General features: G+C 46.6%; 1 protein-coding gene across 3 annotated transcripts; it reads left to right on the forward strand.

Annotated features, from left to right (window-relative positions):
- Window positions 1–4,495: 4,495 nt before the first annotated feature.
- CREB3L4 (cAMP responsive element binding protein 3 like 4) lies at window positions 4,496–22,018 on the forward strand. 3 transcript variants are annotated; one of them, XM_082275936.1, is made up of 10 exons: window positions 4,496–4,654; window positions 7,140–7,346; window positions 13,683–13,955; window positions 14,888–15,016; window positions 15,091–15,177; window positions 18,833–18,939; window positions 19,021–19,089; window positions 19,203–19,287; window positions 19,371–19,470; window positions 21,610–22,018. In XM_082275936.1, exons 2-10 carry the CDS (start codon window positions 7,176–7,178, stop codon window positions 21,912–21,914), a joined length of 1,326 nt encoding a protein of 441 aa, XP_082132062.1. In that variant the 5' UTR covers window positions 4,496–4,654; window positions 7,140–7,175; the 3' UTR covers window positions 21,915–22,018. The 3 variants fall into 3 exon arrangements, with proteins under 3 accessions (XP_082132062.1, XP_082132063.1, XP_082132064.1); XM_082275937.1 differs by having other exon boundaries at window positions 13,683–13,950; window positions 14,886–15,016; XM_082275938.1 differs by lacking the exon at window positions 15,091–15,177.
- Window positions 22,019–26,177: the final 4,159 nt, after the last annotated feature.

The raw sequence follows: 26,177 nt of genomic DNA on the forward strand, positions 1-26,177 counted from the left end.
TCAGATGAAGTGGGTTGAATATTACTGGCCATCAGACTGAGGAATTTTAGAAGCAGCACAAAGAGCCAACTGGATCATGTGCTGATAAGAGGCATACTGATAGGAGGGGAGAGCAGAATGCCAGAGAGATTAGCTAATCGCTGCTTCTCCTTTCACTGTCCTGTCACAGTCTGGGGGCTTGTCCGGGATGACCTGAGCTCAGATGAAGTGGGATGAATAATGCTGGCCATCAGACTGAGGACATCTAGTGGCAGAAATAAGTATTGCAGGGAAAATCTAAAAAGGGTTTTTAATTTAGATATACAACTATAAACCCTCCCTCCATCCACCGGTTGTACAGGCTACTCCCCACCAGACTGAAACTGCTTCCTCTGATTTCACTGCACACTGTGAGCTTCCTTCAATGTGCATTAGAAACTGCAGCCAGTCAAACAGATCACGCCTCATTTCCTGGCTGGAGGACATCCAGCATCATCTAGCTCTTTCCTCCCCAGCCTGACTGTCCCTGGTCCACCAAGACCACCCTTCATTGGATAGCAGTTCTGTCAATCATGGAGTCTCAGAATCTCATGTGGGCGTTCCCTATGCAAATCCATCCCATCTAGGAAAGCCCACTCCTCCAAACTGACACTAAGCTCAATCAATCCATGTGCATAACTCCACCCACTGCTTGCATCAGGGTGGAGGGCTCCAGAGAGGAGGCGGGGTGTTGGGATGTTTTCAGGAAGCTCTGTATGGCCCCTCCCACCAGCCATGATCTGCCTGCATTGCATAGAGAAGCACAGAGAGCTGGTGATGACATCACAGTGCCTATAATAAGGAGTGGAATGAAGATGGAGAGTCACACACAGGACAATAGAAGATGTTCAGAGTATGAAATGTAAACTACAATAACAACCCAACCTTCTGAGCCACACATTGTACGCCCCCCCCCCACCTGGAGCTCAGGTGTCTCTGTCCGTCCCATGGGGGGGCGGCACCTTACCCTCAGGCTTGTGGCCTCCCCCGGGGACACCGATCATAGTTCTATGAAGTCACACCTTCCATCACCTGTGCACCTCCTGAAATAGACGGCAACACAATACAACCAGATCCTTCTCCCCCTCCAGGAGACCCAGCCACGGGCTCTTCCTTGCAGTTCCTATTGGCTGCTTACATCTAGATCCATCCCTCTGTGTTCCCAGCTCCGCCCACAGGCCGGCCCTCTTTTACCTAGGAAGTGCCAAACTGGGCAATTTTCTTTTTTAAAGCGGAACTCCGCGTACAAAAAGCTTTCTCATAAATCTGTTCCTCGTAAGCCACAAAGCATAGAAATCCACTCTGTGTCCACCAAATGTCTTTGCAAACCCAGATATTACCTTGTGAAAGGAGCAGTTCATAGCCTGGGCAGAACTGTGGGAGGGCCCAGCAGGCTCCACCTACTACAGAAAACTATAGGAGGGGGCAGAGACAAGACCAGTACCCATGCACTAAGAGAGCAGAGATGTGGGAAGGGCCTGACAGGCTCCACCCACTACAGGCAGAAAACTGTAGGAAGGGGGTGGATACCAGACCAGTCCCCATGCACAAAGAGAGCAGAGATGTGGGAGGGGCCTGGCATGCTCCACCCACTACAGGCAGAAAACTATAGGAAGGGGCGGAGACCAGACCAGTACCCGTGCACTAAGAGAGCAGAGATGTGGGAACAGCCTGGCATGCTCCACCCACTACAGGCAGAAAACTATAGGAGGGGGCAGAGACAAGACAAGTCCCCCTGCACTAAGAGAGCAGAGATGTGGGAGGGGCCTGGCATGCTCCATCCACTACAGGCGGGGCGGAGACAAGACCAGTCAGCCTGCACAAGGTTAACAGCAGAGCTGTGGGAGGGGCCTGGCAGGCTCCACCCACTACAGACAGAAAGTTATAGGAGGGGGCAAAGACAAGACCAGTCACTGTGCACAGGGAGAGAGAGCAGAGCTGTGGGAGGGGCCTGGCAGGCTCCACCCACTACAGGTAGAAAACTATAGGAGGGGGCGGAGACAAGACCAGTCACTGTGCACAAAGAGAGAGAGAGAGAGCAGAACTGTGGGAGGGGCCTGCCAGGCTCCACCTACTATAGGCAGAAAACTATAGGAGGGGGTGGAGACAAGACCAGCCACTGTGCACAAAGAGAGAGAGCAGAGCTGTGGGAGGGGCCTGCCAGGCTCCACCTATTCTCATTCTACGCAGATCAAATGTTTTTCAGTGAATAAAAGAAAACTGTGTAAATGGGTGAATTACCTTTTAGGGCCACTAGATGGAGCTGAGTATCAATAAGCGTGCTCATCAGCTCCATCTAGTGGCCCTGAAGTGGTTTTCTCCCCATTTATTTTTTTTATGAAAAACATTCGATCTGCAGAGAATAGAGTCTGAGAACGTTCGATTTTGCCTTATTTTCACATGCAGTTGTGAGGGAGGAACGGCACCTTTTGGATAAATACGCCCTTTTCTCCAGGATATACGCTGTCATAGCAGAGCCATGTATGACCAAAGACCAGGAGGGGGACCCAGCGGGGGAATTCCACGTCTCTCTTCCTCTTACATAAAACGATATCAGAGGAGGAAATCTCAGCGGGCCGCGTCCTCCCACATTTACCCCCCCCCCCCAATCACACGCCTTATCTCAGATCAGGACTGGTACAGCGGCATTTCCTCGTTATTTATTGAGGAAAATGAATACTTTTTATACTTCCTTCTTCTTGATGTCACCTCTTACTTACATTCGCTTGCACTTAAGGCGCAGCCCAATATTGTAAATAAAACTTTTCCATTCCCATTTATTTTGTCACAACTGGGTCTCTGTGCTTCTCTATGCAGTGCAGGCAGATCGTGGCTGGTGGGAGGGGCCTGTACATTGCTTCCTGAACACAGCACAGTACTCCCCTGCCCTGATGCAAGCATTGGGAGGAGTTGCACAAATATCAAAACACCTTGGCAGTATGGAGGAGTGGGCGTTCCCAGGCAGGTTACATTTGCATAGGTAACACCCACATGTGATGATGAGCCTCTACGATTGACAGAACTGAAATCCAGTGAATAAAAGGGGGCGGGGACAGGATCAGTCAAGAGCTAGATGGTGCCGGACGTCCTCCAGCCAGGAAATGAGGCGGGGCTCTGTCTGACTTGCTGCAGCTTCTAATGCATATTGTGAGAAGCTCACAGTGTGCAGTGAAATCAGAGGAAGCCATTTGAGTCTGGGGGGGGGGGGGAGGAGCCAGTACAACCGAAGGATGGGTTTAAAGTATATCTAAAGTCAAAACCCTTTTTACATTTCCCCTTCAGTACTTATTTCTGCCACTACATGTCCTCAGTCTGATGGCCAGCATTATTCAACCCACTTCATCTGAGCCCATGTCATCCCGGACCAGCCCCCATCCTGTGGCTGGACAGTAAAAGGAGAAGCAGCACAGCAAAGAGCTCATCTCTCTGGCATTCTGCTCTCCCCTCCTATCAGTATGCTTCTTACCAGCACATGAACCGATTGGCTCCTTGTACTGCTTTTAGCTCCCTCAATCTGATGGTCAGCATTATTCAACCCTCTTCATCTGAGCCCAGGTCTATCCCCCAACCTGTGACTTCAAAGTGAACGGAGAAGCAGCACAGTGTCTCTGGCATTCTGCTCTCTCCTTCTATCAGTATGCCTCTTAGCATATGATCTGATTGGCTTCTTGCGCTACTCCTTCTTGCTCTCTCAGTCTAATGGTCAGCATTTTTCAAAACACTTCATCTGAGCCCAGGTCATCCCGCACTATCCCCCAACCTGTGACTGGACAGTGAAAGGAGAAGCAGCGCAGTGATTAGCTCATCTCTCTGGCATTCTGCTCTCTCCTATCAGCATGCCTATTATCAGCTTCATTTAACCCACTTCATCTGAGCCCAGGTCATCCCAGACCAGCCCTCAATCTGTGACTGGACAGTGAAAGGAGAAGCAGCGCAGTGATGAGCTCATCTCTCTGGCATTCTGCTCTCTCCTTCTATCAGCATGCCTGTTATCAGCACACGATCAGCATCATTTAACCCATTTCATCTGAGCCCAGGTCATCCCAGACCAGCCCCCAATCTGTGTATGGACAGTGAAAGGAAAAGCAGCGCAATGATGAGCTCATCTCTCTGGCATTCTGCCCTTTCCTTCTATAAGTATGCCTGTTGTAAGCATATGATCTGATTGGCTCCTTGTGCTGCTTCTTGCTCCCCCAGTCTGAGCTCTGCTGTATATAATGAAATATCAATGATCAGAGAGCTGTGCGTTATATCTGCTCAGCGGTCAGCGGATGGCGGTCTATAGCTGTAATCTGTATCGTTCCACTTGCTCTTTAATTCTCTCCCCAGCACGGTGTCACCTTTGCCCCGCCTACGGCGACACACCTTTGTAATCTCAGGTCGCCAGTCCCAGCTCAGAGTTACCTGTGTGACAGGTGTGAGCGGGGAAGAGGAACACCCACCAAACCTGCCAAACAGGAGAAGACGGCGGAGGAGGGGAGGTCCCTCGCTGCCTCCTCCAGGATGTCCAGATCCTGGAAGCCTGCGCTGTAATCCATCGCTGTGAGGAATCCGCCGTCTCTCTGCCGAGGATCCCTACGCTCCCTGTGCTCCCTCTGGAGAGGAATGCTCCTCGGGATCCACACCTACAGATAAGGTCAGTGTCACAAGGGACTGTCAGCTCTGCTGCCTAGAAATAAAGTGGGGAGCCAAAAATGGGGGCAAAAATGGTGAAAAGGGGCATCGATCTGTCCAACCCGGAGGAAGGGGAGTAAGAGGGATGGGGGGGGGGGCATCGATCTGTCCAACCAGGAGGAAGGAGAGTAAAAGAGATGGGGGGCATTAGGGGGGCGAGCAGGGGGTGACCAGGAGCATTAGGGGGGCGAGCAGGGGTGCCGCTATCATCCCATTCCGTAATGCTCAAACTCAAACCCCTAATGTGATGCTGAGAACAGAGAATGGGGACCGGTACTTCAAAGACCCCCCCCCCCCCTCCCCTCACACACACCCACAGACCCCCTATAGGCTCACACGTACCCAAAACCCCACTCACTGGGAGAGGTACTATGTTACCAGAGACTTATAGAGACTTTTGCCAAGTTACAGGAGACTGCTAGAGACGGTGGTCAGGTTATTGCAGACTGCTAGAGACTATGGTCAGGTTAAAGGGGACTGCTATAGACTGTGGTCAGGTTACTGCAGACTGCTAGGGACTGTTGTCTTTCTATGGGAGACTGTTAGAAACTCTGCTCGGGGTAAAAGAGTCTGCTACAGTCTGGTCAAGTTACAGGGGACTGTTAAAGACATTTGTCAAGCTACAGGAGACTGCGATAATGTCACAGGAGACTGATAGAGATTGTTGTCAAGGTAAAGGGATCTGCTATAGACTGGACAAGTTACATGGGACTGCTAGAGACTGTGGTCAGGTTACATGGGACTGCTAGAGACTGTGGTCAGGTTACATGGGACTGCTAGAGACTATGGTCAGGTTACAGGGGACTGCTAGAGACTGTGGTCAGGTTACATAGGACTGCTAGAGACTGTGGTCCGGTTACAGGGGACTGCTAGAGACTGTGGTCAGGTTACAGGAGACTGCTAGAGACTATGGTCAGGTTACATGGGACTGCAAGAGACTATGGTCAGGTTACAGGGGACTGCTAGAGACTATGGTCAGGTTACATGGGACTGGTAGAGACTGTGGTTAGGTTACAGGAGACTGCTAGAGAATGTGGTCAGGTTACATGGGACTGGTAGAGACTATGGTCAGGTTACAGGGGACTGCTAGAGACTATGGTCAGGTTACATGGGACTGGTAGAGACTGTGGTTAGGTTACAGGAGACTGCTAGAGACTGTGGTCAGGTTACAGAGGACTGCTAGAGACTGTGGTCAGGTTACTGTGGACTGCTAGAGACTGTGGTCAGGTTACATGGGACTGCTAGAGACTGTGGTCAGGTTACATGGGACTGCTAGAGACTATGGTCAGGTTACAGGAGACTGCTAGAGACTGTGGTTAGGTTACAGGAGACTGCTAGAGAATGTGGTCAGGTTACAGGAAACTGCTAGAGACTGTGGTCAGGTTACAGGGGACTGCTAGAGACTGTGGTCAGGTTACTGTGGACTGCTAGAGATTGTGGCCAAGGTAAAGGGGTCTGCTATAGGCTGGTCTATTTACATGGGACTGCTAAAGACTATGGTCAGGTTACATGGGACTGCTAGAGACTGTGGTCAGGTTACATGGGACTGCTAGAGACTGTGGTCAGGTTACAGGGGACTGCTAGAGACTGTGGTCCGGTTACAGGAGACTGCTAGAGACTATGGTCAGGTTACATGGGAGTGCAAGAGACTGTGGTCAGGTTATAGGGGACTGGTAGAGACTGTGGTTAGGTTACAGGAGACTGCTAGAGAATGTGGTCAGGTTACAGGGGACTGCAAGAGACTGTGGTCAGGTTACAGAGGACTGCTAGAGACTGTGGTCAGGTTACAGAGGACTGCTAGAGACTGTGGTCAGGTTACAGAGGACTTCTAGAGACTGTGGTCAGGTTACAGGGGACTGCTAGAGACTGTGGTCAGGTTACATGGGACTGCTAGAGACTGTGGTCAGGTTAAATGGGAGTGCTAGAGACTATGGTCAGGTTACAGGGGACTGCTAGAGACTGTGGTCAGGTTACAGAGGACTGCTAGAGACTGTGGTCAGGTTACAGGGGACTGCTAGAGACTGTGGTCAGGTTACAGAGGACTGCTAGAGACTGTGGTCAGGTTACAGGGGACTGCTAGAGACTGTGGTCAGGTTAAATGGGAGTGCTAGAGACTATGGTCAGGTTACAGGGGACTGCTAGAGACTGTGGTCAGGTTACAGGGGACTGCTAGAGACTGTGGTCAGGTTACAGGGGACTGCTAGAGACTGTGGTCAGGTTACAGAGGACTGCTAGAGACTGTGGTCAGGTTACAGGGGACTGCTAGAGACTGTGAGTTACTCAGTAATTTGTCATTTTGATGCCTGAGTACAGATGGCGCCGTCCTTCTGGAAAGGAATTTCCCTTTATAGAGTTCATTGGAGCCATTGCTCAGTCTGAGTGATTTATGAGGGGGGGGGGGGGGAGCGATTGGGCAATCATTAACCCCTCATCCATCTTCATTGCAGAGCAGATTTCTCACCCCCCCCCCCCCCCGAGGGAACATGGACTCCTCCAGACCTGAACTGCTCCTGGGGCCTCTGTTTGATGCGCAGGACGATCTATTCCATTCGCAGGGGTTTCCGGGGACGGACCCCGTCACCTTCCCTCTGTCCGAGGGCCACGGATTTCCGGCTGAGAAACTCTACGACGAATGGCAACTCAGCGGGAGGACGGTAAGTGGCCCCTGCATTGCATTGTGGGATGGAGGTATTACATTCGACCCATCTAGAAGCTTTGTTCATGTCGATCTTTTATGAATTACGTTCAACCCATCTGGAGGCCTTGTTCACCATCGGTCCTTTATCAAATATATTCGACCCATCTAGAAGGCTTTTTTTTACCACTGATCTTTTATGAATTACATTCGACCCATTTAGTCGCTTTTTTCACAATCAGTCGTTTATGAATTACATTCGACCCATCTAGAGGCCTTGTTCACTGTTGGTTCTTTATGAATTAGATCTTTAGGAATTACATTCGACCTATCTGGAGGCTTTGTTCAACATCGGTCTTTTAGGAATTTCATTCGACCCATCTAGAGTTTTTGTTAACTGTTGGTCCTTTATGAATTAGATCTTTAGGAATTACATTTGACCCATCTAGAAGCTTTGTTCACCGTCTATTTTTTATGAATTACATTCGACCCATCTAGAAGCTGTATATTCGCTGACCTCCCAGTAGGAGGCACACAGGTGTATTTTCACGCTTGTCTCAGGCGTTTCCGAAGCGTTCTTGTGTTGCGGTTCACGGGAAAAGTATGAATAGAATAATATTTAATAACCTTGTATGACAGGTCGCTCCAACGCTCATAAAATGCCTCCAAAGCGCTCGCAACGGAATCCACCATCGTGCGTTACAAAGTGGCAGTCAGCCAATCCAACGCAACCTAGTGGGACACTACAGACACGCCCCCTCCAATCCCATATGTGGGAATCCTTCTCTCCACAATAAAAGTACAATTACCCAGTAACAATTCTTGAGAACACTAGAGGGAATTATAAAATAAATGTAACCAATTGGGTAAAAGCGAATGTTCTTTAGGAAATGTTCTCTTATGGGCAGCAGTAACAAACCACATTATGGCCACTAGATGGAGCTGAGGAGCATAAGGAACACATAGTTCATTGTAACAAGGGATAGAAGCTATCAGTTCTAGAGAACGCTAGAGGGAATTAGCAAATAAATATAACCAACTGGGTAAAAGCGAATGTTCTTTAGGCTATGTTCTCCTATGGGCAGTAGTAACATACCACATTCTGACCACTAGATGGCGCTTAAGAACACAGGAAATATGTAGCTCCTTGTAACAAGTGAAACAATGTAACAATTCTAGGGAACACTAGAGGGAATAAGCAAATAAATGTAACCAACTGGGTAAAAGTGAATGTTCTTTAGGATATGTTCTCCTCTAAACAAATGTTCTTTTATTATGGATAGTAGCAAAATACCACATTATGACCACTAGATGGAGCTGAGGAGCATAGGGAATACATAGGTCTGTGGAACAAGGGAATACCGTGTAACAATTCTAGAGAACGCTAGAGGGAATTAGCAAACAAATGTAACCAACTGGATAAAAATGAATGTTGTTTAGGCTATGTTTTATTATGGGCAGTAGTAAAATACCACAATATGGCCACTAGATGGAGCTGAGGAGCATAGGAAACACATAGGTCATTGTAACAAGGGATACAAGGTATCACTTCTAGAGAACGCTAGAGGGAATTTGCAAATAAATATAACCAACTGGGTAAAAGCGAATGTTCCTTAGGCTATGTTCTCCTATAGGCAGTAGTAACATACCACATTATGGCCACTAGATGGAGCTGAGGAGCATAAGGAACAGCTAGGTCTTTGAAACCAGAGATACGATATTATAATTCTCGAGAACACTAGAGGGAATTAAAAAATAAATGTATCCAATTGGGTAAAAGCGAATGTTCTTTAGACTAGTTTCTTTTATGGGCAGTAGTATTATATCACAATATGGCCACTAGATGGAGCTGAGGAGCATAGGAAATACATAGATCTGTGGAACAAGGGATACAATGTAACAATTCTAGAGAACGCTAGAGAGAATTAGTAAATAAATATAACCAACTGGATAAAAAATGAATGTTCTTTAGGCTATGTTGTATTATGAGCAGTAGTAACATACCACATTATGGCCACTAGATGGGGCTGAGGAACACAGGAAATGCACAGGTCTTTGTAACAAGGGATACAAGGTAACAATTCTAGAGAACGCTAGAGGGAATTAGCAAATAAATGTAACAAATTAGGTAAAAACGAATGTTCTTTAGGCTATGTTCTCTTTTGAAGGATCATTTGTTTATTATGAGCATTAGTAAAGAACCACATTATAGCTAATAGGTCTTTGTAACAATTGTAGAGAACACTAAAGGGAATTAGCAAATAAATGTAACAAATTAGGTAAAAACGAATGTTCTCTTCTGAAGGAACATTCTTTTAGTATGAGCTCTAGTAAAGAACCATGTTATGGCCACTAGATGGGGCTGAGGAACACAGGAAATACACAGGTCTTTGTAACAAGGGATACAAGGTAACAATTCTAGAGAACGCTAGAGGGAATTAGCAAATAAATGTAACAAACTAGGTAAAAATGAATGTTCTTTAGGCTATGTTCTATTATGGGCAGTAGTAAAATACCACATTATGGCCACTAGTTGGAGCTGAGGAGCATAGGAAATACACAGTTCTTGGTAACAATGGACACAAGGTAACAATTCTAGAGAACGCTAGAGGGAATTAGCAAATAAATGTAACAAACTGAGTGAAAATAAATGTTCTTTAGGCCATGTTCTGTAGGAACATTCTTTTATTATGAGCACTAGTAAAGAACCACATTAAGGCTAATAGTTCTTTGTAACAAGGGATACAATATAACAATTCTAGAGAACGCTAGAGGGAATTAGCAAATAAATGTAACAAACTGAGTGAAAACAAATGTTCTTTAGGCTATGTTCTGTTCTGAAGGAACATTCTTTTATTATGAGCACTAGTAAAGAACCACATTAAGGCTAATAGTTCTTTGTAACAAGGGATACAATATAACAATTCTAGAGAACGCTAGAGGGAATTAGCAAATAAATGTAACAAATTAGGTAAAAACGAATGTTCTTTAGGATATGTGTTCTCTTCTGAACGAATATTCTTTTATTATGTGCAGTAGTAAAGAACCACGTTATGGATAATAGGTCTTTGTAACAATTCTAGAGAACGCTAGAGGGAATTAGTAGGTGCATGAAACCATTTGCCCAATTCGCACACAACGAATGTACACGCAGATTGGCTGGACGAATGGCGATGCATTTTCTTCATAAATAGAGCGATGCTGCTGGTCTGTGCCTAGGCTTTAGGTCACATGTGGAAGTTTGGCGCGGTGTTTCTGGATCTGTGGCAGGAAAGGCGGACTTTTTTTTTTAATAACGCAATTCAGTAATACAGGTGGTGCAAATTTTAACGGCAGGTCGGTTTTATTTTTTTTTTTTTAATGTTTGGCATCTGATGGCGTTCCCTTGCCAAGACCACATCCTGGATGCCGTCAATGTCCGCCCGCCGCTACGGCTTATCACCGGCGTGTTTATAAAGTCCAGTTAATGGCCGCCACTGATCGCTTTAAGCCTTTATAAAGCTCATTAGCGTTTGGTTAACACAAAGCGCTATCAGTCGCGCATGGGCGCCTACGCAAACACCCCAGACAAGAGTGTGTACACATGACACGGATCCGGGTACTGACCCGCAAAGGTCAGGATTACATCCGCACAGCCGCCGCCAAAACCAGGATCTCTATATACCACCAACCGCGTGATTAGAGGAGACCGCCGCTGGGCGCAATTCTGCTGCTGGCGGCTGGACAGGAAGCAAACATTGTGCAGAGGGATGTCTTCTCCTCGCTAGAAGACCAGGCTTATTCTGGCATTTTTGCGTATTTTTTTTTGCAAGAAGATTAATTAAAACATTTAAAAAAAAAAAAAATATATATATATATATTTTTTTTTTAAAGCAGAGACCCTAGGGAATAAAATGGCGATTGTTGCAATTTTTTTATGTCACACGGTATTTGCACAGCAATTTTTTTTTTTTGGAAAAAAATAAATTTTAATGAATTTAAAAAAAAAAATCATAATTTACCCAACATTGTGCAGAGGGATGTCTTCTCCAGCTACACCTTCTTTATGTTATTTATTATTCACTAGAAGACCAGGCTAATTTTGGCATAAAAAAAAAAAAAAAAAAAAAAAAATTATATATATATATATATATATATATATATATATATATATATATATATATATATATATTTTTTTTTTTTTTTATTTATTTTTTTTAAAGCAGAGACCCTAGGGAATAAAATGTCGATTGTTGCAATTTTTTATGTCACACGGTTTTTGCACAGCAATTTTTTTTGGGAAAAAAAATACATTTTAATGAATTAAAAAAAAACAAAACATAATTTACCCCAATGTTTTTATAAAACGTGAAAGATGATGTTATGGCGAGTAAATAGATACCTAACATGTCACACTTTAAAATTATATATATATATATATATATATATATATATATACGTAAGTACACCCCCACCCCTCACATTTTTGTAAATATTTTATTCTCTCTTGGGGTAAATATTGTGTTTTTTTTTTTTTAATTCATTAAAATGTATTTTTTCGATAAAAAAACACAGTGACATAAAAAATGGCAAAAATCGCCATTTTATTACATAGGGTCTCTGCTAAAAAAATAAATAAAATGTATATATATATATATATCACACACACATACACACACACAGTATATCACAAAAGTAAGTACACCCCTCACATTTCTGTAAATATTTTATTCTATCTTTTCATGTGACAACACTGAAGAAATGACACTTTGCTACAATGTAAAGTAGTGAGTGTACAGCTTGTATAACAGTGTAAATTTACTGTCCCCTCAAAATAACTCAACACACAGCCATTAATGTTCAAAAGCGCTGGCAACAAAAGTCAGTACACCCCTAAGTGACAATGTCCACATTGGGCCCAAAGTGTCAATATTTTGTGTGGCCACCATTATTTTCCAGCACTGCCTTAACCCTCTTGGGCATGGAGTTCACCAGAACTTCACAGGTTGTCACTGGAGTCCTCTTCCCCTCCTCCATGATGACATCACAGAGCTGGTGGATGTTAGAGACCTTCCCCTCCTCCACCTTCTGTTTGAGGATGCCCCACAGATGCTCAATAGGGTTTAGGTCTGGAGATGCTTGGCCAGTCCATCACCTTTACCCTCAGCTTCTTTAGCAAGGCAGTGGTCGTCTTGGAGGTGTTTGGGGTCGTTATGTTGGAATACTGCCCTGCCCCCCAGTCTCTGAAGGGAGGGGATCATGCTCTGCTTCAGTATGTCACAGTACATGTTGGCATTCATGGTTCCCTCAATGATCTGTAGCTCCCCAGTGCCGGCAGCACTCATGCAGCCCCAGACCATGACACCCCCACCACCATGCTGACTGTAGGAAGACACACTTGTCTTTGTACTCCTCACCTGGTTGCCCCCACACACGCCTGACACCATCTGAACCAAATAAGTTTATCTTGGTCTCATCAGAGCACAGGAGATGGTTCCAGTAGTCCAAAATTTTGTTTCATTATTTTGGATTAGTTTAAATTAGTTGCTATTGTAATTAGGAAAAATTTGTCCAAATTTAAATTCGGAACCAAACGAACCGCACATGTCTAGAACCTAGCCTGATCTGAGATGTATCCAATTAAAAATGTATTCTCTAATGAACTCTCAGGTGTTCCCTTTGGTGTCAGTGTTCCCTTTGGTGCCGGTGTTCCCTTTGGTGTCAGTGTTCCCTTTGGTGTTGGTGTCGGTGTTCCCCTTAGTGCCAGTGTTCCCTTTGGTGCCGGGTTTCCTTTTGGTGCCGGTGTTCCCTTTGGTGTCAGTGTCCCCTTTGGTGCCGGTGTTCCCCATAGTGCCGGTGTCCCCTTTGGTGCCGGTGTTCCCCATAGTGCCGGTGTTCCCTTTGGTGCCGGTGTTCCTCATAGTGCCGGTGTTCCCTTTGGTGCCGGTGTTCCTCATAGCGCCGGTGTTCCCTTTGGTTTCAGTGTTCCCTTTTGTGTCGGTGTTCCCCTTAGTGCCGGGGTTCCTTTTGGTGCCGGTGTTCCCCTTAGTGCCGGGGTTCCTTTTGGTGCGGGTGTTCCCTTTGGTGTCAGTGTTCCCTTTGGTGTCAGTGTTCCCCTTAGTGCCGATGTTCCCTTTGGTGTTGGTGTTCCCTTTGGTGCCAAGTTTCCTTTTGGTTCCGGTGTTCCCTTTGGTGCCGGTGTTCCCTTTGGTGCCGGTGTTCCCTTTGGTGCCGGTGTTCCCCTTGGTGCCGGTGTTCCCCTTGGTGCCGATGTTCCCTTTGGTGCTGGTGTTCCCTTTGGTGTGCCGGGGTTCCCTTTGGTGCCGGGGTTCCCTTTGGTGCCGGTGTAACCGTCGTGCTCTCTTTGCCGTTGCAGGGCCTGAGTGAGCGGGAGGACGCAGATGACTACCTACAGATGATGATCAATCCCAACGATGTCTACAGCGCCGAGGCGGCCGCCAGCGAATCGCCAGAGAGCGACAGCGGCTTCTCAGACGACCCCCGGCCGGAGACCCCAATGAGCCACGATAACGGCGCCCCCCTGGCTGCTCCTGCCCCAGTGTATGAGCTGGTGTACGATATCGGTGCCATGGAGGAGCGCAAATCGCACGGCGAGATGAGCAACGTCATATCCATCCAGCTAGGTAACGTGGGGGGGGGGGGGTCGGTGCAATGGGTTAGACCCCCAGTCAGGCTTTTATTGCGTGGATTCACCCATCCTATGAACAGTTGTCACCAGAGCCAGGATATGGTTTCTTTATCACCCGAGAGGAAAAGGGCCAAAGAGCGCCCCCTTCCTAATGAGCTGTGAACTACTTTAGCAGCAAAGGGTTCCAGGTTCTTTCTTTTTTGAACCCCCCTCTCCTGCTGAAGCACCGAAGGTAGCCACCTTTTCTGTCTAGGCCCAGCCCTTGTTGTCACCAAGACAGGAATAGAGGTTAAATCTTCCAGTGGGGACACCTGTTCTGGTGACAAAAAAAGGAGATTGCTTCTACCCCCCACCTTCCCCTTTTCACTGTAGAGAAATGTGCTTCAACTTCCTGTTGTGTCACTGGGACAGGAAGTGGAGGGGAAAACATACAGAGGTTCTAGCCCAAAAAAATTGGATTTAAGTCATTTGTACCCTGGGTCCAGGAACAGGTGAACCCTGGAACTAACCCCCCCCCCCCCCACCCCGGTTGTAGTTGCCCCCCAATGTTTGGTAGGACATGCAGATTAATTTAAAGCGAAGGTTTAATCTGCTTATTTTGATCGGACGAACTGAAATCCAATGAATATAAAGGGCGGGTTCAGGGATAGTCAGGCTGGGGAGGAAAGGGATGGATTCAGGGGTCTTCAATCTTTGGCCCTTCAGTTGTTCAGGAACTACAATTCCCATCATGCCTAGTCATGTCTGTGAATGTCAGAGTTTTACAACGCCTCATGGGGATTGGGATGTGTAGTTCCACAACAGCTAGAGGGCCATAGTTTGAGGATCCCTGGGCTAGATGATGCTGGATGTCCTCCAGCCAAGTAATGAGGCAGCCTCTATGTTATTGGTTGCCATTCTTTGCAGTATGTTGTGTTTTTGTACCACCAGAGGATTGGCCGTCTCCCGTGCTGATTCCAGGGAGCTGCATCGTAAATGAACTGCCGTCCCTGCATGCTGGACTCTGCAAGGCGCTGCCGATGCGGGCGTCCTCGCCGGACCTCCTCTCCATAGACTCCCTGGTAAGTGTCGGCGCTCTGTCCGTTCGGTGTGTCTCCTCTGTGATTGTTGTCTCATTCTTCATCTCCCCCCACAGTACCCAGAGCTCCACCTGACCGATGAGGAGAAGAGGCTGCTGTCCCAGGAAGGGGTGGCCCTGCCGAGTAACCTACCGCTGACCAAGGTACGGGACACCATACCACATGGAGCTGAAATATGGCTTCACCAGTAAAATAATTCACAGAGCCTCTAGACTGCGACCTTGTGCCGACTTTCCAAATTTAGACCAGCTGAGGTAGAGGAAAGGCAAAGGGGTTACAACAGACTGGATAATCCTTCTGTCCCGATACTGTCTGAGGAATCCGACGTGGGCCGGCGGTGGGGCCTGATCCGGTGTGGTGATTGGAGTTCCTGTTGTAGGTGCCGAGAGATGGGATCCGGTAAAGTTGGGTTATGGTGGCTCTGAATATGGAGTTTCCACAGGAGGAGAAAAGAATTCTGGATCTTATCAGTGAAGGAGTATAGCCAATAAGTTCCAAAAGAAATATTAGAGACATATAAAAAGTCCACTTTACTCAGTTACAATTAATTACATTTCAACAGGTTTCAGGGGTCCGGAAAATCCCCCTTCATCAGGACTAAAAAATGATAAAAGAAAGTATAGATAACATGAATTAGTATTCACACCGAATTCAACCTAAACCTCATTCTTACCGGGTGGTGAAGACCCTTCTATATACTGTATATTCCATGTCTACATAATGTAACATAGAGTGAAATCTGATGAATTCTTCTTCTCTTCCTTGTTGTCCTTTCTCTCTTCCTTCTCCTCCTTCTTTTCCTTCTTCATCTTTTTCCTCTCTTCCTTCTCCTTCTCTTCCATCTTTTTCCTCTCTTCCTTCTTCATCTTCATCTTTTTCCGCTCTTCCTTCTTCATCTTCATCTTTTTCCGCTCTTCCTTCTCTTTCTTCCCCATCTTTTTCCTCTCTTCCTTCTCCTCCATCTTTTTCCTCTCATCCTTTTCCTTTTTCTCTATCTTTTTCCTCTCTTCCTTCTCCTCCTCCTCGCTCTTTTTCCTCTCTTCCTTTTCCTCCATCTTTTTCCTCTCTTCCTTCTCCTTCTCCTCTGTCTTTTTCCTCTCTTCCTTCTCCTCCATCTTTTTCCTCTCTTCCTTCTCCTCGATCTTTTTCCTCTCTTCCTTCTTCATCTTCATCTTTTTCCGCTCTTCCTTCTCTTTCTTCCCCATCTTTTTCCTCTCTTCCTTCTCCTCCATTTTTTTCCTCTCTTCCTTTTTCTCTATCTTTTCCCTCTCTTCCTTCTCCTCCATCTTTTTCCTCTATTCCTTCTCCTTCTCCTCCATCTTTTTCCTCTCTTCCTTCTCCTCGATCTTTTTCCTCTCTTCCTTCTTCATCTTTTTCCGCTCTTCCTTCTCCTCCATCTTTTTCCTCTCTTCCTTCTCCTTCTCCTAAGTCTTTTTCCTCTCTTTCTTCTCCTTCTCTTCCATCTTTTTCCTCTCTTCCTTCTTCATCTTTTTCCGCTCTTCCTTCTCCTTCTCCTCCATCTTTATCCTCTCTTCCTTCTCCTCCATGTTTTTCCTCTCTTCCTTCTCCTCCATATTTTTCCTCTCTTCCTTCTTCTTCTCCTCCTCCTCCATCTTTTTCCTCTCTTCCTTCTCCTCCATCTTTTTCCTATCTTCCTTCTCCTTTTTCCTTTAACTTCTTTTTCTTCTTCTTCTCCTCCTTCTCTTTCTCCTCCTTCCCCTTCTTTTCCTTCTCCTCCTTTTCCTTCTTCTTCTCTTCATTCCTTTCTTCCATCCTCTCTTCCTTCTCCTCAGTCTCCATCTCTTTCTTCTCCTTTGTCTCCATCTCTTTCTTCTCCTCTGTCTCCATCTCTTTCTTTTCCTTCTTCTCCACCTCCTTCATCTTTCCTTTCTTCTCTTCCTTCTCCTTCTCATTCTCTTCCTTTTTCCTCTTCTCTTTTCGTTTTTTTTTATTTTATTACGATGAATCCTCCCATTTTAATACCACATTCAGTGCCTTGAAAAAGTATTCACACCTCTTGAAATTTCCCACATTTTCTCATGTTACAACCAAAAACGTAAATGTATTTTATTGGGATTTTATGTGATAGACCGACACAAAGTGGCCATAATTGTGAAGTGGAAGGAAAATGATAAATGATACAAATAAATCTGTGAAAAGTGTGGGGAGGATTTTTATTCAGCCCCTTAAGGACTTCACTGGTAGTAGTTGGATACAGAGTCAACTGAACTCATTCTGTTAAGTTAAAGACATTTTGTAGCTTCTTCAAACAGCATAATCCCGTCTTTGGTGTTGGGAAGTCTGCGTAGGTGTCAATTCTTCAAGGCATATGGCTGAAGTAGCCTGAGTGGAGATATTAAACATATCCCAGTAGTTATATCCACACAGGTAGCACAGACACCTTCATCCAATCGCCAGAATGGGGACTATTGTGGAACCAGTACACCATCTGTGTTCCACAAGGTAGGTCAGGGTAGATGTTGATTGTCTAAGAACAGAATGGGGAATATTGTGGAACCAGTTACGTAATCCCATCCTTGGTGTCCTCTCAACCAACAAATGACCCTACATAAAATGGCAAATTCTTCAGGTCAAGATGGTTCCTACACTTGAGGGAAAGGTTCATTTTTTCAAGGACAGTGAGGAGCATATTTTGGACACAGAGGACAGATCGTTGGCAAAGGGCATTAAGAGGTTATCAACGTCAACCTGGAACAACCATCCATGAAAGGAGGTGGAGACCTTCAACACCATCTGTGTTCCACAAGGTAGGTCAAGGTAGTTGTTGATTGTCTAAGAACAGAATTGTGGAACCAGTTACGTAATCTCATCCTTGGTGTCCTCTCAACCAACAAATGACCCAAAATAGAATGGCAAATTCCACAGGTCAAGATGTTTCCTACACTATAAGGAAAAGGGACATTTTTTGAAGGACAGTGAGGAGCATATTTTGGACATAGAGGACAGATCGTTAGCAAAGGGCATAAAAGAGCTTATTAACGTCAACCTGGAACAACCATCAATGAACGGGGGTGGAGACCTTCAACACCATCTGTGTTCCACAAGGTAAGTCAAGGTAGATGTTGATTGTCTAAGAACAGAATGGGGAATATTGTGGAACCAGTTACATAATCCCATCCTTGGTGTCCTCTCAACCAACAAATGACCCAACATAGAATGGCAAATTCCACAGGTCAAGATGTTTCCTACACTATAAGGAAAAGGGACATTTTTTTCAAGGACAGTAAGGAGCATATTTTGAACAAAGAGGACAGATCGTTCGCAAAGGGCATAAAAGAGGTTATCAACGTCAACCTGGAACAACCATCCATGAACGGGGTTGGAGACCTTCAACACCATCTGTGTTCCACTTAAAATGCCATTTTAACATCTCTACCTCAGCTAGTTGACAATAGTTCATGACCTTCTGCCATGTGACTCAAGGATTCAACACCTGTGCAGACTTTCCAACACCAAAGATGGGATTGTGGGGTTCGGGGAAGATACAAAACGTCTTCAACATTACAGAACAAGCTTAGTTGACTGTGAAAAACGACTACCAGTGATGTCCATTAGGTTAAACCATCTGGTGCAAATACTGATACATGGGCTTCATCCTTGCTCTCATATTTTGTAGCCCAGGTGAAGAGGGCTGACCCCAGAAATGTGTTTGGAATTTGGGTTCAATCTAAATCAACAAAGATCTATACTGTTTGAATAAATGATCAGACTTGTAGAATAGGCCATCGTATGCATGAAGGAGAACTTCTGACATGAATTGTTTCCTCAACCCTGCAGGCCGAAGAGCGGATCCTGAAGAAGGTGCGGAGAAAGATTAGGAACAAGCAGTCAGCTCAGGATAGTCGGAGACGCAAGAAGGAATATATTGATGGGCTGGAGAGCCGGTGAGCAGCATGTAGACAGGCTGGTGGGATGGCGGTGTGTTAACCACAGGGAGGGAATAATTAACATCTTGTCTTTTTCAGGGTAGCCGCATGTTCTGCGCAGAATCAAGAACTGCACAAGAAGGTTCTGGAACTGGAGAAGCACAATATGTAAGTAAAGACAACGTGGCCACTTGGGGTGATGGGTATGATGGTGGCTATTTGTGGAGAAGGAAGCTGAGGATAAGTATGAGGGTGATGACCATGAGCTATCTCTGTTGCAGATCCCTGATCACCCAGCTTCGCAAACTACAAACTCTCATCAAGCAGACGTCCAACAAAGCCGCGCAGACCGGCACCTGCGTCCTGGTACGTCCCCTCTAATCCCCCCGTGCCCCTCCCCACCTCGCCTTACCATGTGTGCTGCTCACAGAGCTGACACTCTATTCTAGATCTTCGTCTTCTCCCTGGCACTGCTGATCTACCCCAACTACTACCCACTGCGCTCCGGGGCCATGGCCAATGACAAGGCCACCTACACACCCACTGGAGGTAAGTACACTTCTAAAAAATCTCATAGCTGTCATTGTGAGTACTTACCTGAGAAGATGATGTGTTAGGTGCTGGGATCTGCAGTCCTTCTTTAGAGTCTTCAACATTCTCTGCACACCAGCTGAATTTTCACATCAGGCAAAAAAGGGAAACTTGTTAAACATTCAAACCAATTCCTATCTTTCAATGTTGGAGTGATTCAGCCACACGCCTAGTAAAAGAAAAAGTCAGGATGCTTAAAATATAATTATGGTTTTAGAAATTGGGAGTCTTGCTCCTCAGAGTAAGGCAGCCATAAGACTACAATCACAAAAAATTGATTTTATGGACATACTAATGGATCTTCTTCTTCTCCTTCATCATCCTCTCCTCTATCCACCTCTTCTCCTTCTCCATTCTCTCCTCCTTCTCCTCCATCCTCCTCTTCTCCTCCTTCTCCATCCTCTCCTCTATCCACCTCTTCTCCTTCTCCATTCTCTCCTCCTTCTCCTCCATCCTCCTCTTCTCCTCCTTCTCCATCCTCTCCTCTATCCACCTCTTCTTCTTCTCCTCCATCCTCCTCTTCTTCTCCTCCTTCTCCATCCTCTCCTCCTTCTTCTTCTCCATTCTCTCCTCCTTCTTCTCCTCCATCCTCTTCTTCTCCATCCTCTTCTCCTTCTTCTTCTCCTCCATCCTCCTCTTCCTCCTTCTTCTCCTCCTTCTAAATCCTCTCCTTCTTCTCCTTCTCCTCCTCTTCTCCTCATTCTCCTCCTCCTCCATCCTCTCCTCGTTCTTCTTCCTCCACTCCTCCATCCTCTCCTCCTTCTCCTGCTTCTCCTTCTTCTCATCCATCCTCCTCTTCTCCTCCTTCTTCTTCTCCTTCTCCATCCTCTCCTCCTTCTCCTTCTTCATCCTCTCCTCTATCCTCCTCCTCTTCTTCTCCTTCTCCTCCATCCTCCTCTTCTTCTCCTCCTTCTCCTTCCTCTCCTCATTCTTCTCCTTCTTCTTCTTCCTCATTCTTCTGCTTCTACTTCTTCTCCTCCTTCTTCATCCTCTCCTTCTTCTACTCCATCCTCCTCTTCTCCTTCTCCATCCTCTTCTCCTTCTTCTCCTCCTCCATCCTCCTCCTTCTCCATCCTCTCCTCCTTCTCCTTCTTCATCCTCTCCTCTATCCTCCTCCTCTTCTTCTCCTTCTCCTCCATCCTCCTCTTCTTCTCCTTCTCCTCCATCCTCCTCTTCTTCTCCTCCTTCTCCATCCTCTTCTCCTTCTTCTTCTTCCTCATTCTTCTGCTTCTACTTCTCCTCATTCTCCATCCTCTCCTTCTTCTACTCCATCCTCCTCTTCTCCTTCTCCATCCTCTTCTCCTTCTTCCCCTCCTCCATCCTCCTCCTTCTCAATCCTCTCCGCCTTCTCCTCCTCATCCATCCTCTCCTCCTCCTTCTTCTCCTTCTCCATCCTACTCCTTCTTCTTCTCCTCCTCCTCCTTCTTCTTCTTCCCCTTCTCCTCAAATCCTTCTCCTCCTACTTCTTCTCCTTCTTCTCCTCCTTCTCCTCCAATCTGTCTTCTTCTCCTTCTCCTTCTCCTCCTCCTCCATCCTCTCCTCCTCCTGCTTCTCCTTCTTCTCCTCCATCCTCCTCCTTCTTCTTCTTCCCCTTCTCCTCAAATCCTTCTCCTCCTCCAATCCGTCTTCTTCTCCTCCAATCCTTCTTCTTCTCCTTCTTCTCCTCCTTCTCCTCCAATACTTCTCCTCCTCCTCCTCCTTCTTCATCTTCTCCTCCAATCCTTCTCCTCCTCCTCCTTCTTCTTTTCCTTCTTCTCCTCCTTCTCCTCTAATACTTCTCCTCCTCCTCCTTCTTCTCCTCCAATCCTTCTCCTCTAATACTTCTCCTCCTCCTTCTTCTTCTCCTCCGATCCTTCTCCTCCTCCTCCTTCTTCTCCTTCTCCTTCTATGCCTCCATCCTCTCCTTCTCCTCCTTCTCCTTCCTCTCCATCTTCTACAGAAGAAGATGAAGGAGTAGTAGGAGAAGCCTTCTTTTCCTCTTTTTCCTTCTCCTTTTCTTTCTCTTTCTCCTTCTCCTCTTTCTTCCTTCAAACCCAGAAAATAGATTTTATGGACACAGTGATAGAATTTTTCTTCTTTGTTTTGCGATATTTGCAGTGATATCCAGGAATATTCTGAACAAAGGAGGGTTCTCTGAGGTCACGGAGCCCCCCATGCTATCGGAAAGTCCAACACCTGAACTCCAGTTGGAAGAGAAGGACCGGGATGCTTTCAGTGGCACTCCACGTCCCCCTGAGCAGGAAAAGAGAGGTCCTGGGATGAGCTCAGAGGGGCCGGCCCCCGAGAAGCTGGTCCCCTTGGAATCTCCTCCCCCTGAACAGAGAGACATATTACAGTTCCACCCAGGAGGGGGCTCTGCGGGGAAAGACCCTTCTAAGACGGCCCGGTCCGATGAGATATGACCGAGCAGAAGGCCGGAACGTACCAAGTGACACTCAATGCCTGCTGTGATTGGAGACGTTACAATTAGAGGACGCACCGGTACGCGACAAAGGAGGGGAGGAGGAGGAGGCGGGCACAAAACTGTCAGGTCATGGCGGCTTGCGGTACACCCTCCAAAAATAAAAAACCCGCTGTGATAATTGCACCCCTTGGGGGCCAAGGACCCCAAAAAATATAAATTCTGTTACCGGTCAGTTCGCAAACCGAGAAACTGCCAGCTCAGCAAAACCTTACTGTGAATGTTTTCCACTCCGCCCCTTTAGTGCGGCAAAACCGTTTCCTCGTTTTCTGGTTATCTTTCGCTCAGAGTCCGAGTCTAAAGGACCGTCACGCCTGTTTATACTGACAAAGCCGCCACCCCCCCTGCTTCTCGCACTTCTTAACCCCTGATGGACTGGATCTTCCTGATATTCAGAGAATTATTTTATATTATTTATATGATTAATCATTATATTTTTTTTTTTTGGGAGGGTCGGAATGATATCTCCTGGGATGTTTAATATGTAAAATGTTTTAATAAAAGGCAGTTTTTATGTTTTCAGTTCTCTCGTTTCTTATTAAAATTATTTGGTTTAAATTGTTACTATCCAATATATTTAAATGGATTTAAAAATATATATTTAATATTAAATATTTAATATTTGATATTTTTTTGTGGAAACATTTTTTGGGAAAAAAAATATGTAATAATATTTAATATTTAATAGTATTTAATATTTAATATTTAAATAAATATAATTATTATTAATTGTATAAAAAATATAAACCTACTTTTCAACTAAAGAATTTTACATACAGTTTACACTTACAGTAAAGAACCCACAGCCTGACTAGATTTCCTTACATCCTACCTTTACAGTAAAGAACCCACAGCCTGGCTACCTTTCCTTACATCCTACCTTTACAGTAAAGAATCCGCAACCCGGATACTTTCACATACATCCTACCTTTTACAGTAAAGAATCTGCAGTCTGACTACTTTTACATACAATGAACACTTGACTAAGGAATCCACAGCCTGGCTACCCTTCACCGCCCCATACACTTCCCGCACCCCCCACATATCACCTCCACCTTAACCCTTCACCGCCCCATACACTTCCCGCACCCCCCACATATCACCTCCACCTTAACCCTTCACCGCCCCATACACTTCCCGCACCCCCCACATATCACCTCCACCTTAACCCTTCACCGCCCCAAACACTTCCCGCACCCCCCACATATCACCTCCACCTTAACCCTTCACCGCCCCATACACTTCCCGCACTCCCCTACATACCACCTCCACCTCAACTCTTCACCGCCCCATACACTTCCCGCACCCCCCACATATCACCTCCACCTTAACCCTTCACTGCCCCATACACTTCCCGCACACCCCTATATACCACCTCCACTTTAACCCTTCACCGCCCCATACACTTCCCACACACCCCTATATATCACCTCCACCTTAACCATTCACCGCCCCATACACTTCCCGCACACCCCTACATACCACCTCCACCTTAACTCTTCACCGCCCCATACACTTCCCGCACACCTCTACATACCACCTCCACCTTAACTCTTCACCGCCCCATACACTTCCCACACACCTCTACATATCACCTTAACCCTTCACCGCCCCATACACTTCCCGCACACCACTACATAGCAACTCCACCTTAACCCTTCACCGCCCCAAACACTTCCCGCACCCCACTACATATCACCTCCACCTTAACCCTTCACCGCCCCATACACTTCCCGCACCCCCCACATATCACCTCCACCTTAACCATTCACCGCCCCATACACTTCCCACACACCCCTATATATCACCTTAACCCTTCACTGCCCCATACACTTCCCGCACTCCCCTACATATCACCTCCACCTTAACCCTTCACCGCCCCATACACTTCCCGCACACCTCTACATACCACCTCCACCTTAACTCTTCACCGCCCCATACACTTCCCGCACACCCCTACATAGCAACTTCACCTTAACCCTTCACTGCCCCATACACTTCCCGCACCCCACTACATATCACCTCCACCTTAACCCTTAACCGCCCCATACACTTCCCGCACCCCCCACATTTCACCTCCACCTTAACCCTTCACCGCCCCATACACTTCCCGCTCACCTTACCAAAAAGATTCCACAACCTGACGTCCTTTACAGAAAATAATCTACAGTTTGGCTTCCTTTATAGTAAAGACTCAACAACCAGACTACTTTTACAGTAAAGAATTTTCAGTATAACTCTGTGCAGATTTCTATCCAGGGAAGAGTGTTTGTAATCTGCGGATTGGGAATCAGGGTGAAGAAACGCCCGGCTCCGGGTCAGATTGGCTCCTGCGATATCCCCACACCCTCCATTGTTTTATAGCAGAACTTACCTTCCGGACTTTACACTTCCCGCACACCTCTATATATCTCCAACTTAACCCTTCACCGCCCCATACACTTCCCGCACTCCCCTACATATCACCTCCACCTTAACCCTTCACCGCCCCTTACACTTCCCGCACAACTCTACATATCACCTCCACCTTAACCCTTCACCGCCCCATACACTTCCCGCACACCCCTACCTAGCATCTCCAACTTAACCCTTCACCGCCCCATACACTTCCCGCACACCTCTATATATCTCCAACTTAACCCTTCACTGCCCCATACACTTCCCGCACAACTCTACATCTCATCTCCACCTTAACCCTTCACCCTTCCATACACTTCCCGCACACCCCTACATAGCATCTCCAACTTAACCCTTCACTGCCCCATACACTTCCCGCACACCTCTACATATCACCTCCACCTTAACCCTTCACCGCCCCTTACACTTCCCGCACAACTCTACATATCACCTCCACCTTAACCCTTCACTGCCCCATACACTTCCCGCACACCCCTACATATCACCTCCACCTTAACCCTTCACCGCCCCATACACTTCCCGCACACCCCTACATATCACCTCCACCTTAACCCTTCACTGCCCCATACACTTCCCGCACACCCCTACCTAGCATCTCCAACTTAACCCTTCACCGCCCCATACACTTCCCGCACACCTCTATATATCTCCAACTTAACCCTTCACCGCCCCATACACTTCCTGCACACCCCTACATAACATCTCCAACTTAACCCTTCACCCTTCCATACACTTCCCGCACACCCCTACATAGCATCTCCAACTTAACCCTTCACTGCCCCATACACTTCCCGCACACCTCTACATATCACCTCCACCTTAACCCTTCACTGCCCCATACACTTCCTGCACACCCCTACATAACATCTCCAACTTAACCCTTCACCCTTCCATACACTTCCCGCACACCCCTACATATCACCTCCACCTTAACCCTTCACCGCCCCATACACTTCCTGCACACCCCTACATAACATCTCCAACTTAACCCTTCACCCTTCCATACACTTCCCGCACACCCCTATATAGCATCTCCAACGTAACCCTTCACTGCCCCATACACTTTCCGCACACCTCTACATAACATCTCCAACTTAACCTTCACCCTTCCATACACTTCCCGCACACCCCTACATATCACCTCCACCTTAACCCTTCACCGCCCCTTACACTTCCCGCACACCTCCATACACTCCTATGAGAGAGGATCAGATTGTCACACAGGAGTCCCAGCAATGGAACATTCCACAGAGGGGAATACACACTCAGTGCATTCTGCATTATAAACACAGATAATGGACTCTTGGATAAACAATTTGACATTGGGGGGGGGGGGGGGGTGAGAAAGGTAAGAGGACAGAGAAGGAGAGCAAGAGAGAGAAGCATAAAGGGGGGGGGGGTCATTCAGAAGAAAAGGAGACATAGAGTGCAAAAGAAGAGAGGGGAGAGAGAAAGAAAGAAAGAAAGAAAGAAAGAAAGAAAGAAAGAAAGAAAGAAAGAAAGAAAGAAAGAAAGAAAGAAAGAAAGAAAGAAAGAAAGAAAGAAAGAAAGAAAGAGGGAGGGGGAAAGAGAGGGAGGGGGAAAGAGAGGGGAGGGGGAGAGAGGGAGGGGGAGAGAAAGAAAGATAGAGGGGGTGAGAGAGAGGGGGGGAGAGAGAGGGGGAAGGGGGAGAGAAAGAAAGAGAGAAAGAAAGAGATGGGGGGGGAGAGGGGGGAGAGGGGGAGAAGGGGGGGGAGAGAAAGAGGGGGGAGAGAAAGAGGGGAAGAGAGAGGGGAGAGAGGGGGGA

This window comes from Pelophylax lessonae (assembly GCF_965119305.1).
Source record: "Pelophylax lessonae genome assembly, chromosome: 13".
Taxonomy (NCBI): domain Eukaryota; kingdom Metazoa; phylum Chordata; class Amphibia; order Anura; family Ranidae; genus Pelophylax; species Pelophylax lessonae.

What these genes read in the sequence shown, in the direction of transcription:
- CREB3L4 (XM_082275936.1), top strand. Translation starts at nt 7,176, where the DNA reads ATGGACTCCTCCAGACCTGAACTGCTCCTGGGGCCTCTGTTTGATGCG. An exon ending in GTAACCTACCGCTGACCAAG is followed by an intron (nt 15,178 to 18,832) that starts GTACGGGACACC and finishes TCAACCCTGCAG; the next exon opens with GCCGAAGAGCGGATCCTGAA. An exon ending in ATTGATGGGCTGGAGAGCCG is followed by an intron (nt 18,940 to 19,020) that starts GTGAGCAGCATG and finishes TGTCTTTTTCAG; the next exon opens with GGTAGCCGCATGTTCTGCGC.